At 44.4% G+C, this 18,176-nt stretch overlaps 1 protein-coding gene across 10 annotated transcripts in view; it reads left to right on the top strand.

The window, feature by feature from the left end:
- The window catches only part of LOC138581369 (uncharacterized), a 3,536,879-nt gene that overhangs the window by 644,347 nt on the left and 2,874,356 nt on the right, over positions 1 to 18,176 (top strand). For all 10 annotated transcript variants that reach the window (XR_011304538.1, XR_011304537.1, XM_069652654.1 and 7 more), the window contains one exon: positions 17,027 to 17,164. Coding sequence is in view for 8 of the 10 variants with exons in the window: in XM_069652654.1 (XP_069508755.1) it covers positions 17,027 to 17,164 (138 nt within the window). In the remaining 2 variants the exon portion in view is untranslated. The remainder of the gene's footprint in view (positions 1 to 17,026; positions 17,165 to 18,176) is intronic.

Here is an 18,176-nt window from a genome sequence, read left to right as displayed (position 1 = left end):
TGTCATAATGCTCCAAACACTCCAATAATGTCCTTATTAGCTACTGAACTGGGGCCTCCGCCCTGCCTGACCTACCACCCCTACTAGGCCTGCATATTCCTTGTAGCTCACTAAAGCGTAATGGAGGCGCTACCACACATTACTTTCAGCATTTAGCACATACATTGAATAAGCTATTAGTTTTAGCTGTTAATGCAGCCATCTAAGGCCCTAATATGCAAATATGGCACTTTGTATTACACGACATGTGGGTATGTGGATATGTGGGTATTTGATACAAAGTTGACATGATGTATGGATTTCAGACATGCATGACACATTTGGGATGCCTGGTAACCTAGCCTAAGGAGTATTATAGGTCGAACACGCTTGCACTTCTGAATTTTCACCTGAAGTAAAGGTGCAACTAAATAGGGTTTAAGGGGTATGCCTTGGAATTGAAGGGATGAGCCTCCGCAATAGATTTAAAATGACTGGACAATGGCCTGCTTTTTTTGGAGGTCACACTTGGATGTCCGTTTAAGAAGAGACTGGTCGGGTATTGAGGTGTGGGTCCATAGAACATTTTCAAACCACCATTTCTGTTTGAACTCATGTAATAGTTATACAATGACTTTAAAACATAGTTTTAACTCTTCTGATGTTAGTGAGCCATGTAAAAATGACATAAATATAAGTTTCGAGAACATTAGAATATGTCCCAACATTTATATTTGTGTACACGTCTGCAAAGGTTCATGTTTGTGCAAACGTTTGTGCTTGCCTTGCTGTCGTTGATATGCACTTCCCCATTGTGAACGCACACCCACCCATCATCCTTCACATTCACTCAATTCCCACGCTGCACACAGTCCTCACACAAGCATGCATCCTTATTCTCTACACACACTCATCATTGACACAAAACGTACACCCACTCCTCAACAAGTATTTGTACATTCCTAAATCCACATGGTCACACCATTCCTCACTCTGCACACACATGTACACACTCTTCTGCTTTCCTTATAGTACATGCACACACACACACACACACATGCACTCAGGGCCGGTCTTTGTGTCAGGCAGCTTAGGCGGCTGCCTGACGTCAGTCAGCCTATAGGGGGTGCTGTGCTGCGTTGCTCTGAGTCCTGCAAGCCAGGCTCCACCCACCAGCCAGGCCTATTCAGAATCATTTTATGTCACTAACACATCAAACAACGAACATCACTCACGTCTGTGTATTACTGCTGCTTCAGGCTGCCTTTGCTCTCAGGCAGGGCAGGGCAGCAATTGACAAATAAATTAGCAACATTTGTGTGTTGCTAGTTGCTTTCACTTCCATGGCCCCGGGCCCTGCTGGCACCAGCCAGGCCCATGGGTGCACCACACTTGGGGCGAGCCCTCAGCCTGTGGGCACGCGAAAACTGATAGATTGATGATTGGGGCTGGCTGGCGCCCCCGCCATTCGGAAAAGAGGAGCGAGTGGTGGATGCAGCAGCAGCACATTGGGTAAGTGTTTGGGGCAACTTGTGTGTGTGTCCGGGTGTCCCCCACTGCTCTAATGCACTTTGACAGAGATTGGAGGCAAACAATCTCTGTCAAAGTGTAAGATCAAGCAAATATTGAGGCTTGGTACCACCAAAAATTAGATCCGCCAGTCACGAAATCAAAGATTTATTCTGTACAGATTCAAATATCAAAGCAGATAGCTGTCTGGTTCACAGCACCTCGCAGTGTGTACCAGAAACACTGTGAGGGGAGTGAGTCCTGGTCATCACAAAACATGCAGTATTTATACACAGTCCTGGTCATGGCTCAGCCCATCTCCAAACAAATAGGTTAGAAATTTGGGTTTGTGCCCAGTTCACATGGCAAATACAACAATATTGCTTTACATTCTTCAAGTGTTTTCCTGCTTCATAATACAATTGTTACAACTTTGTTCTGTCTGGTCATGTTGGTTATCTAGCTTAGGCGAATCCTAGTTTCAAGAAACAAATTCAATAGCTTATTGTTAAGGTACACAGTTCTAGTTTGTCTAACATTCAGTTCTTATGTTTGAATATGGCTGAGGCTATTGATACAGAAAACACTTTAAATTGGAGTTCATTTTAGCTCCAAGGTTCCTTAAATATACTGACAAACGTTGTTGCCGTCAGCTGTGTGGATCTTTAGCTTTCTAAAGTGATTCTATTTCCAGAAATGTACACAGGATTCCTTCAAAAAACACAGCATTAGTTTACATTCACTGTATAATACTGTTTGTGGGAGGATGAGTTTTGTAGACATAGGTAACACTTTGAATGAGAGTTTGTTCTGACTACAAAGTCTTGTTTGCACAGGACAAATAGTCTGCTCTGCCACCCCTAGTGTTGACATAGGCTCAAAGGTCGATTCTGCTCTAGCAGCTGAAAACATAGCTTATCATTACTGAAGAGTGAGCAGAAGTTAGAACCAAGATAGAGGACTTTTTCCAAGATGGTGCTTGATGTCAATTCTAATTCAGAACTTTGCAACGTGGTTTTCCCCATGGAGCAACTAGGGTTAGGCAATATAAATCAAAACGAGGCATAATATGATTTCCGTTTAACAAAAGTGCACTAGTAGCACAAGTGTGTAATAACAGAGATGTCCATTATTAGAGCACTTGGAACCCAGCCGCTGGATTCCAGTGTGAAACTCTATGTCGAGCAGTGCACCAAGCATGCCTGCCTACATTTGAAAATCAAAATTCCTGAGATTTATGCATGCAAAGGTTTTTCCTGAATTTTGCAGTACCGAAATTGGACATTTCACCTTAGTTGTTTTTCATCAGGTTATGTAGTGCAGTGGTGAGTTGTCCAGACTGCAATCCTGATGGCTGTGCTGCAATGGGGCTGAGTCCACCCTAACCTGGGAAAAAAGAAAGCAAAGGAAACACCCGTTTGCATTGAAAGTCGGCAAAAAAGAATGAAAGGTGAAGCAAAATAAACACGCGTTATTTTGCTTCACCTACATTCTTTTTGCCAATGTGTGAAGTGTTACAGTCATTACTGCAGAGACAAAGCCACACTCAGGGAGGGAGTCCATAGCAGTGTAGTGCAGTGGTGAGTTGGCCAGACTGCAAACCTGATGGCTGTGGTTCAATGGGGCTGAGTCCACCCTAACCTGGGCAAAAAGAAAGAAAGCAAAAGAATTGTGCGTTTGCATTGAAAGTCGGCAAAAAAGAATGAAAGGTGAAGCAAAATAAACGCGCGTTATATTGCTTTGCCAATGTGCTGCAAGCGTTTCAGTCATTACTGCAGAGACAAAGCCACACTCAGGCATGGAGTCCATGGCAGTGCAGTCCTGCAAGCATGACAAAACATAAGAAAAGTAATCAGTGAAAACTGCCCCCCCAACAAAATTCCTGAGATTCCAGGGTCTTTCCCGGAGACCCGGAGAAATGGTTAAAATTCCTGAGTCTCTGGGAAAAATCCAGAGGTTAGACAGGTATGGCACCAAGTCATCATTATTATTATCCCTCTGCTCGTATAGAGCTTCTTTTGAAAAGTAATCCCACCACAGGTAGCTAAACTGTGTATTCCACATTATTAATTGCTGCCTGTGTTACAAAAAGAGAATGCACATTTTTGTAAAATGCCCGAAAATTAGAGTAGGCAGTGCACAATCCCTTAAAGTGTGTGACATTAAAAAGCGGTATCTTTTTAGGTGCCCAGGTGGACTAGGTCACTGAACCTCAGATGTTGTAGAACTATGAAAATGTGATGCGTGAGACCTCTACTTACCTGCATTCTTTTGATGAGGTTTACTGGGCATGTAGGGGCAGTGGTGATATCGTATTGTGTATAGGGGCTATGTTTAATAAGCTTTATACTAGGCATGATGGATCATGGGAGCGGCTAAATCGGTTGGCGTCATTGTATAGTTTGTCATTATGTTGTCCATGTCTGTTATTGAATCTATTTTAAAACCAGTTGCACTCGTTCTAGCATGCTCAGGTGTCTTAAGATGGATATTTCTTAAGTTATGTTTGACCTGTATTAAGGACTGGGCGTTTGTTGGCAATGATAAAGGGATTCCAGCTCAAGTTGGAAGTGGGAATTCCAAGTGCCTGGAGATCGAGCACTGCATGCAGACTAAAGTTTGCAATATGTACTGCCAGCCAGCCCGGTTATACTCATCGACATAATATGCCATTCTCCGGGAGGTTTTGGGAACCGGCTTGTTTTGGTGTGTTTGCCTAGCGCCGCAGACCCTGAGTGCTGTCAAAGTGCCTCTGTTTTCTGGGCCATTTCGAATTTTCACCTTTTGTGCAGCGGCTTGGTATGTCTATTGGGAGATATCGCTGCCTGGAGTTGTTGGCGCCACCTTTCTCCTCACATTTCCATCTGTCACTTCTTGGAATGATAACCTACTATCAGAAAACTATTCATATGGTTTTATTCATGTGAGCTGGTAGGAACAGAACACCTGGCTGCAACACAGGGCCAGTGGTCAGTGGGCCCTCAGAACACTGCAGGCTGGTCACACTGCAGTGTGCCAGTACGGACAGTTTGAAACAGAAAACCATTTACTTGGACAGCAATAGCTGTGTTTTCACATTAGAATTCTTCTGTAAAGCACTTGAATTACAATGTAATGAAACTAGCTTCATTTATATAGCAATTATTTATTCATATTGAGGGGTTTTGTCGCACAACAGAGGTGTAGTCCAAGAGTGACGTGAGCCAGTTGGGGTAGGAGTGGCGCATTCTGATGAATGGGGGTGGGGCGCCAACGATGCTGCCTGTCTGGGGTGCAATCTGGTGTAAGAGCGGCTCTGCACATATACATATATACATATATACACACACATACATTACATAACTCTCTTACATACACACACACTTTTACATTTAAAAAATATATGTGCTTACCTTTCAGAAGAATTAACTGCAGCTCCTCCTCTGCAGGCATGACTCTGGCTCCCATGCTCCAGCATGCACTCAATGAACCAGCTCTGGTTCGTCATGCACAGAGAGCACAGGAGCCAGAGCCCTCCATGTTCTGGGGGGAGGTTGGGTTGGATTTCAAAATGAAATAATTTCTTTTTGAAGTCACTTGCACTGAAATTATTTCAGTTTCGCAAAACTAAAACGGATATAATTTCTTTTTGAAGTCGTGATTTCAAAAATAATGTATTTCCTTATGAAACGCGAGAGCGTTGCCCCACCTGCAGGGGTCACAAAATCAGTGCCAGGGGTCTCATGGAGGTTGCCAGGGGTCTCGGTTGCGACCCAGAGTTCCCCCAAATGACGTTCCAGTCGGACTCCCTTGTAAGTTATGTCTGAAAAGCATAATTTGCAGGCAGTATTTACATTTTTTTCAAAATAGAAAGTTCAGATGAAGAGTAAAGGCAATTTTGTCTGTTTATATTCTTCACTTTTAAACTCTGCTTTGTTCATGTTTAAAATTGCAAGAGCTGTGGAACAAACAGTACATACGTACTAACGTTGGTGGTCCCCCACAGGCAATTAACATTTGCTTTAAAATAACCCAGTTGGTGTTTTAGCACACATTTTTAAAAGATTTTTTTGAGCCACCATATTCCCATTTATCATATGAATTTACTGTGAAATTACTGCAAATTTACGGCAAAAGAAACACGAGAATGGCCTGAATCCATGGGAAAAAAGATGGTAGAGTTTCATTTCTGAAAAGCCTCAATTCCTGCAATGTACCAACCATGGGAGATTTGTAAAGTATTTTTTGGGCAGAGGCCAACCCCTTCTCCATGAACTTTAAAAAAAATCTACTGCATGTATTTATACCATACCAAAAAACATAATAGCAGTACTTCTTTATGCCCAACTATTATTATTATTTGGTGCAAATCTGTCCAGCACTTTTGCTGTGTGCATGTACAAAATGATTCAATTTTGTCCCTTTGGGAAAATGAATGGAAGTAGTTCATAAACAGCTGTTTCGAAAGGATTGTTTCCTCCCACGTATTCCTCATTTTATGATATCTCGTTTCCAGCGTCAGCTGCTTCAGAATGTTTTTGCGGTAGAGGGCACTGTGCGTCGTTGTTATTGACTCGATGTCCCTCGAAGGCTTCATCCCCTTTTGAAGTTGACATCATCTACAGCATAAATAGCACACACTGTACCCATTATGTCAGTTCAGTTTTTCTGTGAAAGCTTTGCTTCGGATACAGCGTGGCTGTTTCTCACGAAAGTTTGCCCAAAATCGGCTGTCGGTTGAAAAATTCCATAACTGACCCTCATTGTATTTGTTTGTGGTGCCTTGGCACCGAACACAGGACGGCTGACTGTGGATACTGTCAGTCCATGACAGGGAAGGCGCTTAAGAAACGAAAGGGGACACTTGCTGCGGGTAGCCCCCTCAAAAATCCCTTTCCACGGCACCTTCCAAAAGAGTTTCATTAGACGAATCGAAGGGTTAGTGGCCACCGAGGAAGCATTCCAAGAAATGTTCATGTTCTTCAAGCCGTTCTCGCATTCCTCTTCATCTTGAAAAAAATCGAAGAAACAAAGTCACAGGTCTCCGTCTTCATCCTCCACTCCCCGTCTGAACGCAGAGTAGCCTGCCCTGGTAATTCAGCTTTTAAAGCTGAATGGGAGGCCTTTAGGCTTCAAATGATGAAAATCTTTGAGAAGGCGGCCCGACACTCTAGTTAGATAAGATTAAAGGCCACACACCTGTCGAGCCTACCAAGGCCGAGAAAGAGGCAAAAAAGGCTAAAACCTGCACGCACTCAAGCACCGGTGAAAAGCTGCTGACCCACCGAGAGCCCTCAAGTCCTCGACTCGATGAGAATCCCAGTCCTCGACTATCAAAGATTTCTTTGAGTAGCTGGTCGAGCCGTCGAGGCCAGTGCCATCGACATTAAAGATGTCAAAGCCTTTGATGCTCTCGAAGGAAATCGAAAGGCTTTTAAGCCTCTTCCAAAAATGGAATTTTTCAAACCCCTTTCCTCTGTTTTCAAGGAACATGAGCCTTCACACCAGGAAACTCCACTTTTTGGCCTGGAATACGTAACACCCAATGTTCCTGAGGCCTTAATATCTGAAGAGTCAAGAATGCAGGATTTATATGAAAATCTTCAGAGTGCAAGTTGCCTTGACACTTCCCCTGAAATTGAATTTGGTAAAGCTGATCTGTCTGAACATGCTGAGGCATTTTACAGACAGTTTATGAATAAGGTAACCAAGTTCTGGGTCGGGGAGACCAGCTGCACCCTGGTCTCCCCCACCCTTTGAGCAGGATGACCTGACAGTAGATAAGGGTTAACAAAAAGGCCCTGTTTTACTATTTAATTCAGCTCTTCAGAAAAGGGTCAGGATTAACTGGGAGTCTCCAGATACAAACCAAGCCATCAGTAAAAATCTGATCAAGAAATACAGACCCTCAAGAATTGATACAGGAATATCTTTCAAGGCACCCCACCCGGAAAGCCTTGTGGTACAGGCTACAATATCTACATCAAGGCAGGCATCTTACCCTACCATAACACAAGACAGGGACGACAAACTTTTTAACACAATTGCTAAGAATGTTTTTTCAGCCAGTATTATGGCTTTAAAGTCGATCAATGGCAATTGCGCTTTAGCAAAATTTACCCACAACTTGTGGCAGATAAACATATCCCTGGAGGAGAGGAGAAAGAAGGATTCATGAACATAGTGAAGGATGGAAACAATGCTAAGTGTGAGTCTCTTGTGAAGGGTCGGTTATGCGAGGCGGACAACTGCTTGTAGTTTTCTCAAAGGAAGGCATTTTATTAAAGTAAACGTTTGCAAAATAAACCTTGCTTGCCCTAATCCATCACGGAATTCCCTACCTATTCTAAAGGCTAAGGGAACAATCTCTAGAATGGGTATGCTGGCCCTCACTCTAAACAACAAACATTCAAGGTAAATGACAGTTCAACACAAGAAATAAACAATAGTTATACAATACTTGAATGACCTTCACCTGTCTAGGGCAGGATCCTTTTCCCAGGGTTTCAAAGTCAACTTCAAGAAAATGTTCAAAGGAAAAGAAAAGTCTGGAACCAGTTCTTATCAGTTCCAAGTCAAAATAAAAGTTCATCAACCCACAATACACTGGTAACAGTTCTCTGTCAAAGCGAACCGCACCAATGGTAATACTGATTATCTTTTCATTAAGATTATTTGCCACAGTTCAAAAGAATAGGTATATGACTTCTTCAACTACAACCTTACAGGATGTTTCTTCTTCGCGTTGCTACTTTCCTTTCAACAATCGCTTTTCTATTGCTTCAACTATGAAGACAGTTACTTTTGTTTCACAGTATGCCACTGGTTTAAAACCACTCCAATGTGACATCAACTGACCACTTACATACCACCACAGTTCAAGTATTTATGCCACTGCTTTATGCTTCCGAATTATTAGCAGATTCTGACAAGACACTTTGACCTCTTGAGGTAAGCAAGGCACTCTTGCCTTTAATGACTTTCTAAAAGGGGCCAGCCTCTTTGCGTTTTCTGTCTGTCCAGCTGCTGCAAGGATAATCTGCCTCTACCCACAAGACTTACTTCCTTTCAACTCCTGCAGTCGATTAGCATTACAGATTATCTTTTGGGAATCCTTTACAAGCACCCAGTTCTCCTTCCCCAGCTTTCTCGTACCTCTTATGCCTCATTAATTACCCAGAAGCTGTAGTGCCACTCTTTCAGCTCTAGGTAACAATGCCACACTTATATCTGAGGCCTCTGAATGACTGACAACTTCACAGATTCGGTGGAGGGTTTTAAACAGGTTTTGCTTCACTATGCAAAGGGATCGCCTCTTGGCTTGGGTATTGCTTGTTTTCTTCTTCAGTATAACTACTTCATGAAATAAATAATGTCAGTTCTATATTATACAAAGTTCAGTCTTCAAAGTGGAAGCTGAATTAGGTACCGGCAACTATCCTTTAATCCAGAATTTCAAACTTAAAGAATTGACTGAATAGTATTCCCTTGAAGCATCAAGAAGGCAGCTTCTAACTTCCCTCGGGAAACACAATTGGTCAGATGCGACCATTCTTTGATGTGGTTTCACTTGTATCGGGTCTTCGACAGAAGTCGGTAAGCGTTCCCCCAAATACAATTAAGGATACGCAACCACTCCGGTAATGTAAAAGAGTTCAACTATGGATGTAACCGATTTTATTTTCACGCAAACTCTGTGGCCTTCAGAATAACAGCGCATGTTATATTTTCATTGTTAAAAGTCAGTTTAGAATCCACGACCAACTACTATTCGCTTTCAACTCTACGCGAGCCACTTTGGAGGTGGTTACATTTGCCAGCAAGGCTTGTTGAGTGAATATGAATGCTGTGCTTCACTCATCGGCTTCTGGGACACTGCGATTGTGGGTTTCTCTGCTTCCCTGACTTCCTTGACCTCTGCTACTTTGGGCTCACTTGGGACCCACACCCTTCTCCAACATGGGTGTCTCCAGTCCAGCCACCTTAATTGGGAGTCTCCTTCACTCCCTAAACCAGTGGCTTGCCTTCTGCCTCTGGCCTTGGGTTCCTGTACGGTCAGCCCTCTGCAATCACAGCGCCTTTGCTCACATGGGGAAAACTTTACTTCCAGCATATCTTCATCTTCGCAGCCTCTGCAATACAGGTTTTGAGAACACAGAACCTTCCACGTTCCGGCTTCCCTTCGGTGTTCCGACTTCTTTGTGAATTGCCAGCATTGTGCTCCTCCTCTTCTACTACTACTGCCAGCCTTCCAACTACTGCTCCAGCTCCTTCCTTCTCTCCTTTCCTGCAGGGGGCATTTATGCCCCACAGCTTTGACAATTGACTTCAGGTGTGAGCCGTCAATCTCAATTGCCTGACTACAACATCTACATGCCTCATCAGCCCTCTTCCTCGTCTCAGTCCCTCTAGGATTCTGTAATTTGTTTCAGCAAAGTTAGTTTTTCTTGCTTTTTGATTACTTATAAAGGTTGTTTCAATTCCCTTAATATTTTTAACAGAGGGGCTGTGGGTTTTAACTTTTGTAGAGAAAGAAGGTTTAAAGAAGGCAACATTTCCACAATCCTTTGCAGTGCACCTTTGGAAGTGTCTTTCTTTTGGTATAGTGTGCTCTTATGTTGCACCATTAGGGTTCATAACCTTAGATTTAATAGATTTAATAGAAGGTTGAGGGACATTAAAATGACAATAAGCCATTTGGCACAGTGCTAAGTGCTAAGTGTCTCCATGTCAGAGGAAAAATACTGTGTCTCATCCCACGGAATCTCCTCACTATCCTGGGCCCTGTCTACACCCTGGTGATCCTCCTGCAGTACACAACCTCCAGGGTTGGGATCAGGAATCGTCTGCCCTCCCCTGGCCACCTGTTAGGAGACTTTAGGCAGGGTTTCAGTGAGGTATAAGCAGGATTCTTCACACTCTTCAGTCAGGTCTAGACTCTGTCGATAGTGTTAGCAGAGCCATGGCAACAAGTACAGTTATGCACAGATTTGCATGGTTGGAGAAGTGGGGTTTTGCACCTGATGTGCAGCCCAGACTACTCAACATGCCCTTCAATGGCACTCAGTTGTTTGGCAGCTAGGCTGATGAGAGCATTGAGAAATTACAGACCTCAAAGGCTGTGGCAAAGTCACCTAGTGTAGCTATTAGGCAGCCTCAAACTTTGCAATCCACTGCACAGGCTTGGAGGGTTGGTCCTTTTGCTGTTATTCCTCATTTGGAAGAGCGAGAGGGCTGGCCAGTCAAAGAGGTCAGAAAAGATGTCCTTGTGATGGGCGAGGAAGAGTTACTAAGTCCTCCGAAGCATCAGCTTCTTTACCCTTTGCCACTGTTTCAGCTGCCTCAAAACCACTGTAAGGCCTTAAACCACAGGACGCCAGTGGGAGGCAGGCTCACTCAGCATCTGGAAAAATGGCGAGCCATTACTTTCGGTGCTTGGGCCTTGCAGACAGTAGCCCAGGGTTACTGCCTCCCATTTTATGAAGGCCTCTAGGTCCTCCACCAAAGATCCACTCCAGCAAAATTCCAGATCCGTTCCTCTTGCAGGACATTTCCAGTCTGCTAGAGAAAAGTGCTATATAACCAGAACTTGTAACAGAGAGGAACAGGGGCTGGTACTCCCCTTCATTTTTGATTCCCAAAAAGAACAGAGGATTGAGACCCATTTTGGACTTGAGATACTTGAAAAAGTTCCTCAGGAAGGATCATTTCAAAATGGTTACCATTTCTCAGATCCTTCAGGCCCTCTTCAGGCCCTCTAGCTTCAAGATTGGATGGTATCATTGGACCTTCAGTATGATTACTTTCATGTGCCTACCCATCACAAGCACAGAAGGTACCTGAGGTTCCCTGTTGGGGGTTCGCATTATCAGTTATGAGTTCTGCCATTCAGGGTGACCTCTGCCCCAAGGGTTTTCACCAAGTTGATGGCAGTGGTGGCAGTGAGTCTCAGGATGGGGCGGATTCACGTCTACCCCTACCTGAACGATGGGCTGATCACGGCCCATTCTCCCGAACAGGTCACAGAACATCTCTGCATCACCTGACACTCTCCCCACAGAATGGGCTTCTCTGTTAATTTCAAGAAGTCCCATGTGATACCTTCCCAAAATCTCCAATTCATCGGAGCAGTCCTGGATGTTTCCTCAGGGTAAGCCTTGCCACCAAAAGTGAGGGCTTAACACATTCAGCAAATGGTCACTGAATTTCAGAATGCCCAGCATCTTCCGTCCTTCGATTTCCTGAGGTTGCTCAGCCTCATCGCATCCTGCATTTATCTGGTGCCAGAGGCTTTTCTGAGAATGAGATCCCTCCAGTGGGCCCTCAGGTCCCAGTGGTCTCAGTTTTCGGCAAGATGTCAGATCTACTTCAGGTTCCAAGCAGAGTCACACAGGATCTTCTGTGGTGGGCCTACGAGGACAACATTCTGAATGGGGAATCTTTTTGGCAGCCATGGCCGGAGATGACTGTAGTAAAGCACACCACCCTCACGGGATGGGGAGCCCATCCCAATGATCTGACGGTCAGTGGTCGTTGGTCTCAATTGGAGTCCAATCTACATATCAACCTTTTAGAGCTGAGGGCACTCAGACTAGCGCTGAAGGCCTTTCTGCCCGCTCTATGGGGAAAGAATGTCCTGATAATGACAGACAACACAGTGGCCATGTACTACCTCAACAAAAAAGGAGGTGTAGGGTCACTACCCGTGCAGAGAGGAAATGCAGCTCTGGTTCTGGGCAATTCAAGATGGAATCTCCCTATCATCATTTCACCTAGCCGGAGAGGAGAACACAGTGGCAGACACTCTGAGCAGGCAGGGCACAGTGTCCCACGAGTGGGAACTAGCTCAGGAAGTCCTTCTAGCGATCTTCACCCTTTGGGGAACTGCTCAAGTAGATCTGTTTGCGACCGCTGTCAACCGGAAGTGGGAGCTGTTCTGCTCCAGGGAATTTCTCCTGAGAGGTTTAGGGGATGCGTTTGTAGTGGATTGGGAGATTCCACTTCTCTACGCGTTTCCTCCAGTCCCTGTCATTTCTCACGTGATCAGGAGGTTGAAAACATTTGGGAAATCCATGTTCCTAATTGCTCTGGATTGGGCCAGGAGGACGTGGTACACTGACCTTCTGAATATGTCCATCTGCCCTCCAATTCGTCTTCAACAAAGGGAGGACCTTCTCTCGCAAGTGGAGGGTTGGGTTCTCCATCCAGAGGTCAAGACTCTCAACCTTCATGCATGGTTTCTGAGAGGTTGAGATACAAGGACTGGGACCTCCCAGAAGACGTGATGGAGATTTTGCTTTTTGCCAGAAGGCCAGCAACAAAATCTCTTTATCGCTGCAGGTGGAACAAGTTCTGAAGCTGGCGCAGAGAGAAGAATGTGGATCCTTTTCTATGCGACACTCCTATGCTGTTATCATTTTTACTGCATCTGGCTAATCTGGGGTCTTCAGGTTGGCACTGTCAATGGATACCTGGCGGCACTTTCTATTTTTAGGTGCACTTCTGAGCAAACGTCGTACTTTAAGATGCTACTGGTAATCCAATTCTTAAAAGGACTCACAAATGTGATCCCTCCAGCCCCTTTTGTGGTTGCCGTTTGGGATTTGAATCTCGTGTTAAAATTCCTCATGTGTGCTCCGCTTGAGCCACTTCACTCTTGCCGATTGAGATTGCTGACATAAAAAACTATCTTTCCAATGTCTATAACTTCTGCATGCAGGGTCAGCAAGTTGTGGCCTTGTGATATAAGCCACCATTTACAACTTTCTACAAAGAAAAGGTGATGTTAAAAGTCCGACCTACTTTTCTGCTGAAGGTGGTTTCGGGTTTTTCATATATCCCAAAAGATTGTAATGGCAACTTTTTACCCGCCATCGCCCCCTGGTAAGGAGGAAGAAATGCTTCACCTGCTCTACCCCAAAAGAGCTTTAAACTTTTATATTCCTTGTTTGACTAAACTGAGACAGGATGATCAACTATTTATTGGATACATCGGGCACAAACTGGGTCTTGCAATTACAAAGCAAACTTTATCATGATGTATAATTTTTTGCATTACCAAGTGTTATATGCTGGCTGGTAAAGATGCCCTTGTCCGCTTGTGGGCTCATTACACAAGGGGCGTGGTCCCTTCATCTGCCTTTAGAAATCAGGGTGTCAATTCAGGACATATGTGCTGCAGCCACCTGGCCATCAATTCACACCTTTACAAAATACTATTGTCTAGACTGCGTCAGGACAGGAGGCGGGATTTGGCAAAAAAAGCTGTGCTCCACAGCATTCGTGACAGACCTTGAAAATTCGTATTCGCTCCTGAAAATTTGTACTTCCTCTTCCAATATCATACCACTTTAGGAGGCTATCATAAAATGAGGAATACATGGGAGGACACAATCCATTAGAAGAAAAAGTTACTTACCAAGGGTAGCGTTCTTTCGACTGGATGAATCCCAGTATATTCCTCATCACCCCTCCCTTCCTACCCTCAGTAGAATTTCTGTGCATTACACTTTTCGTTTCTTTAGCATCTGGTCTCTGTGATCTCACATATGCTGGTTCTGTAAGAAGGCGAAAAAACTGGGAACTGAAGCAAAGTGCAAAGTGAATGCTATTGTTACGCTCACCTGGCTCCCACAGAGGCGTCGATCTGAACTGGACTTCTACGGTCTCCACCAATGTGACGCGTAGGGCCGAGATGACGGACTGGACTGGCCCACCTAGCTTCGTTTGCTTGGCCCGTAGGAATATTCTTCTGCAAATGGAGAAAGGGGATTAACGACCCGTGGAGTTGAGCGTAAATCCCCCCACCCCCGCTGTTCTCCCCACAGATCACCTTTGATGTCCCCTCTTATAGTCTCACCTGATGGTTTGAAAAGATGAGCTCTCAGTCCTGCATTGAGCGCAGGGGTGCGTTGATAACCAGTTGCTTCACTGGCTCGAGGGAATTGGTGAGTTCCAGAACCATATTGACTCCGAAAAGTATGTAGTTCGTAAGAGTCCACATGTCTGACTTTCACTCTTGTCCGATTCTTTGCAGTTTGCAGCTTGACCTCAGCGAAGAGTTCCTCGTGGTAGCTGACGAAGTTCAGGTAAGGATTTGGCTTATCCTACACAGTTCAATAAAATAAGGCCAGAATGTAACCTGTTGCTTGCTCCCTTATTCAGATGTGGAGAGAAAATATGAAGTTCAGGGAATAATGCCTCTGGCGGTAAAATTAGGTAAGTCTATTGTGGTGAGAAGAGTTCCTCTTGTTTGTCCCTTTGTCTCACCTTGTTGTCCTTTTGTTCCCCTTAGGGGGCGGGGTACGGCGAGGATGCAATGGAGACTGCGCCAACCCGTGAAGAGGAGTAGTACCCCCGGCGGTAATCAGGTAAGTCTATCGGGGTAGTTACTATTGCCTCTGTTTATTCCGTTGGCTCACCTTTGCTGTTCTTGTGCTCCCCTTACGTGCCAGAGTGTGGCGGGAATGTGCAGAAGGATGCGGTGGATCGTGAGGATGCTGCAAAGGCTGGTGAGTTCAGTGCGGCGCTGCAACAGGCGAGGCGGCGCGCGTAAAATGCTTCTTTCTTCCAGCTGGAAGGCGCGGTGGATCCGGAATTCAGGTAAGGATCGCAGGTTTTGCTCTTATTTTAACCTCTTCTCCTTCTGTTCCTCCCTTTTTCTAGGAGCTGCAGACTCGAGGCGGGCGTGGCAGAAGACTGGATGCAGGCTTGCAGACACGGTGAGCGTTACGCTGCTGGATGCAGAATAACGCCAAGCGTGTGCTGCTCTTCGGGCGTGGTTTAAATAGCCTCCAAAGTAGTCCCAGGTAAGTATTCCTCCCCAGCCCCACCGAGTAAAAAAATAGTCCCTAGGTAAAATAGTCCCTTCCAAGCCTCATTTGACTTGGAGCTCTGCAGCATGGTCTGCATCAGGTAAGCTTGCAGCATGGTCTGCATCATGTAAGTTCTACTCTATGAGCCTGGCGCCTATGGCGCCAGGACTGACTCTCCATATGAGCCTGGCGCCATAGGCGCCAGGACCACACCCAAACAGCCCCTAGCAGGGGTTTTTGGGCTTGCTCAAAATAACTTGATGCCTGCTTCCGGGGTTGCTGGACCTGGTCTGGTTCCCCGGGGGTAGGCATCATTACAGCTATTTATGCTGTCGATGACATCAACCTCGAAAGGGGACGGAGGCCTTCGAGGGACATGGAGTCGATGACAACGATGCACAGTGCCCTCTACCGTGGTATACAGTTCTTTTGCCGTGGGATTTTTCGTCGCAGGACTTTTCATCGCCGTTTTTTTTCATCGGGGGGTCTAAAAATTAAATAAATATTTGTGGGTGAATGGGATAATTAAAAAATAAAATAAAGGGTGGTTTGGGGGAGTAACCACCCCCCAAAAAAACCCACGTTTTTTCGATAAAAAAACGGCGATGAAAAGTCCGGCGATGAAAAATTCTGCGGCAAAATAACGTAGAACCCTCTACCGCAAAATGTTTTCTGAAGCAGCTGAGCTGAAAAGGAGATATCATAAGTTGAGGAATACGTGTGAGGAACATCCAGTGGAAAGAACGTTACAAGGGTTAAGTAACTTGTCGTTCTTCAATGCTTAACAACTTTTAAACTGTTGGACGTCAAGGCTGTCTCCCATAACACCACTAACCAGCCCTCTTTCCCTCCCTTTTTAAATCCTCTATTTCCTCCTGCCCCCCCTGTCCCCTTCCATTGCTGCTTGGAGACTCTCTTTATAATGCATGTATCACAGTCAAAACCGTTGGCTTTGCCAGTGGATTTTTCTGTTTTATCTGTAAAGCAAATTATGATTTTAGCATGGGATTGGTAAGGGATGTCACTGCCAGTGGTAATAGCATTGGACATTTTTCTGAAAAGTACTACATTTCTGAATGTGCTGCCAGATGTTTTATGCATTACTGGAAGTAGTATGTGAAACAAAGCAAAGATTGGCAGAACGAAAATTTGTGGTAGCCAAGGAAATGTGATTGCGTTGTCTAAAATATTGGAGATGCTATTCAGTGCTATGGCTGATGTAGAGTATTTGGAATTTCAAGTATTAACATCGGATCTATCTGCTGAACTTAATTTCAGACAACATCTTTGAAATAGGGGATGTGCTGTTATACTATGCTGAAAAAAATAGACAAGTGTCTTTTTATGTTGAGAGAAAACCTTTGCTATTGTGAGGAATTATTGTCATCAATATTGTTTGATGTGGAAAATAAACATTTAACAATTGTTGAGGAACTAGTAATGTGGAGAAGTAGCCTTGTCCTTTTGAGCAACGTTTGTGTGTGACAAGAGAACCACACACAAATTAAGATGGAGTTTGAATAAAGGAATACACCGAAGATTTATGTTATTTGGAAATGTAAGAAATGTTTCAGATGAGCAGAGTAAAGAGAAAAACATTTGAAGTTTTCAAAGATCGTGTATTCCATCAGTTTTAGAGTCAGGCTCTGTGCATCTTTCAAGATACACTTCAAATATTGATATGAAGTAAAAGCATAACTTGCATTCTCCATGTGTAAAAATAACTTGTTTTCCTTTTTCCCCAGATCCGTGAATTGAATACCCCAGAGTTTCTCAACAAAGACAGAGAAAGGACTATGATTGGTGACATAATTGAACGATCCAGGAAAGATGCATTAACATACACAGCAACCAAACTGGATGAAACATCAAAACTGACCCCGGTAGAGAGTTTGTTTTTCATGTCTGAGTGATATTTGTAACTCTGGAGGTTATACATCATATTCGTGATATGCATAATATACATAATATGGTGGCCAATTACGCTCTGCCCTAACCTATCCACCTCAGTGCCTAACTAGCACTAAATACTCTTCCTCATCCCCACAAACTCCTCGTTCTCTCAGACTTCGAAATGCCCAATAAGTATTCAATAAAGCGTCCTTCCATTCTGACCTCTATGAATATTACAATTTGTAGTTTACAGCCATGGGCATAATCCTGGGTGTCTCGTCCATAATGGGTGATGGGTTGCCAATCTGTCATCCATTATGGAGGAGCAAAGCCATCCCAGTAAAAACACTGTGCTTTCACAGCTGCTTGCTGCGCCTGAGGACGTAATCCTGGGCTAGCTCGTGTGTGCAGGGAAACATGGTGTCCCTTTTACAACTGTTCCCCCGGACATGTGCAAGATGAGCTTTGCAAGGCTGGGGACATTTTGCCTCCTCAGTCTTACATGATCATTTGGGGATTCAAGCTGGGGAATTGCAAGGCCAAGTGGGTCAAGGGAGCGCTCCTGCACTTCTCAATACATTGAGGGACTGGGGTGGCAAAATGGTGATGCTACAACTTCGCTGCGCATGTACACGTTTGATGAAGCTCCCCTTGTTTACTGGTTCCTATTTGTGTACCTTACGGGAGCTGAAGGCCCATCGTAGGAGGCAGCGTTTGGCAGAGATTGGAGTCCCGACCGGGGCTGCAGGTAAGAAGCAGAAAGTCAGTATGTATGTTTGTATGTATAATGGTATGTATACAATCATGCAAGAGTTTGTCTATTTGGCTGCGCGTCAGTTGTAAAATGAAGATGCAGTAAATGCAGTTTATGTTGTATGGTGTGCGTGTGGATGAGCTTGTTTGTATGTTTTACTAGTGTGAGTGAGTGAAATAGATATTGTATGGTTGCGCATGTTTATGAGCTAATGTGTATGTTTCATGAGTGCATGTGTGAATGAAATA

Source organism: Ambystoma mexicanum, chromosome 3p, assembly GCF_040938575.1.
Source record: "Ambystoma mexicanum isolate Mex_15411 chromosome 3p, UKY_AmexF1_1, whole genome shotgun sequence".
NCBI lineage: Eukaryota > Metazoa > Chordata > Amphibia > Caudata > Ambystomatidae > Ambystoma > Ambystoma mexicanum.
This window is presented reverse-complemented; position numbering and strand designations above follow the sequence as displayed.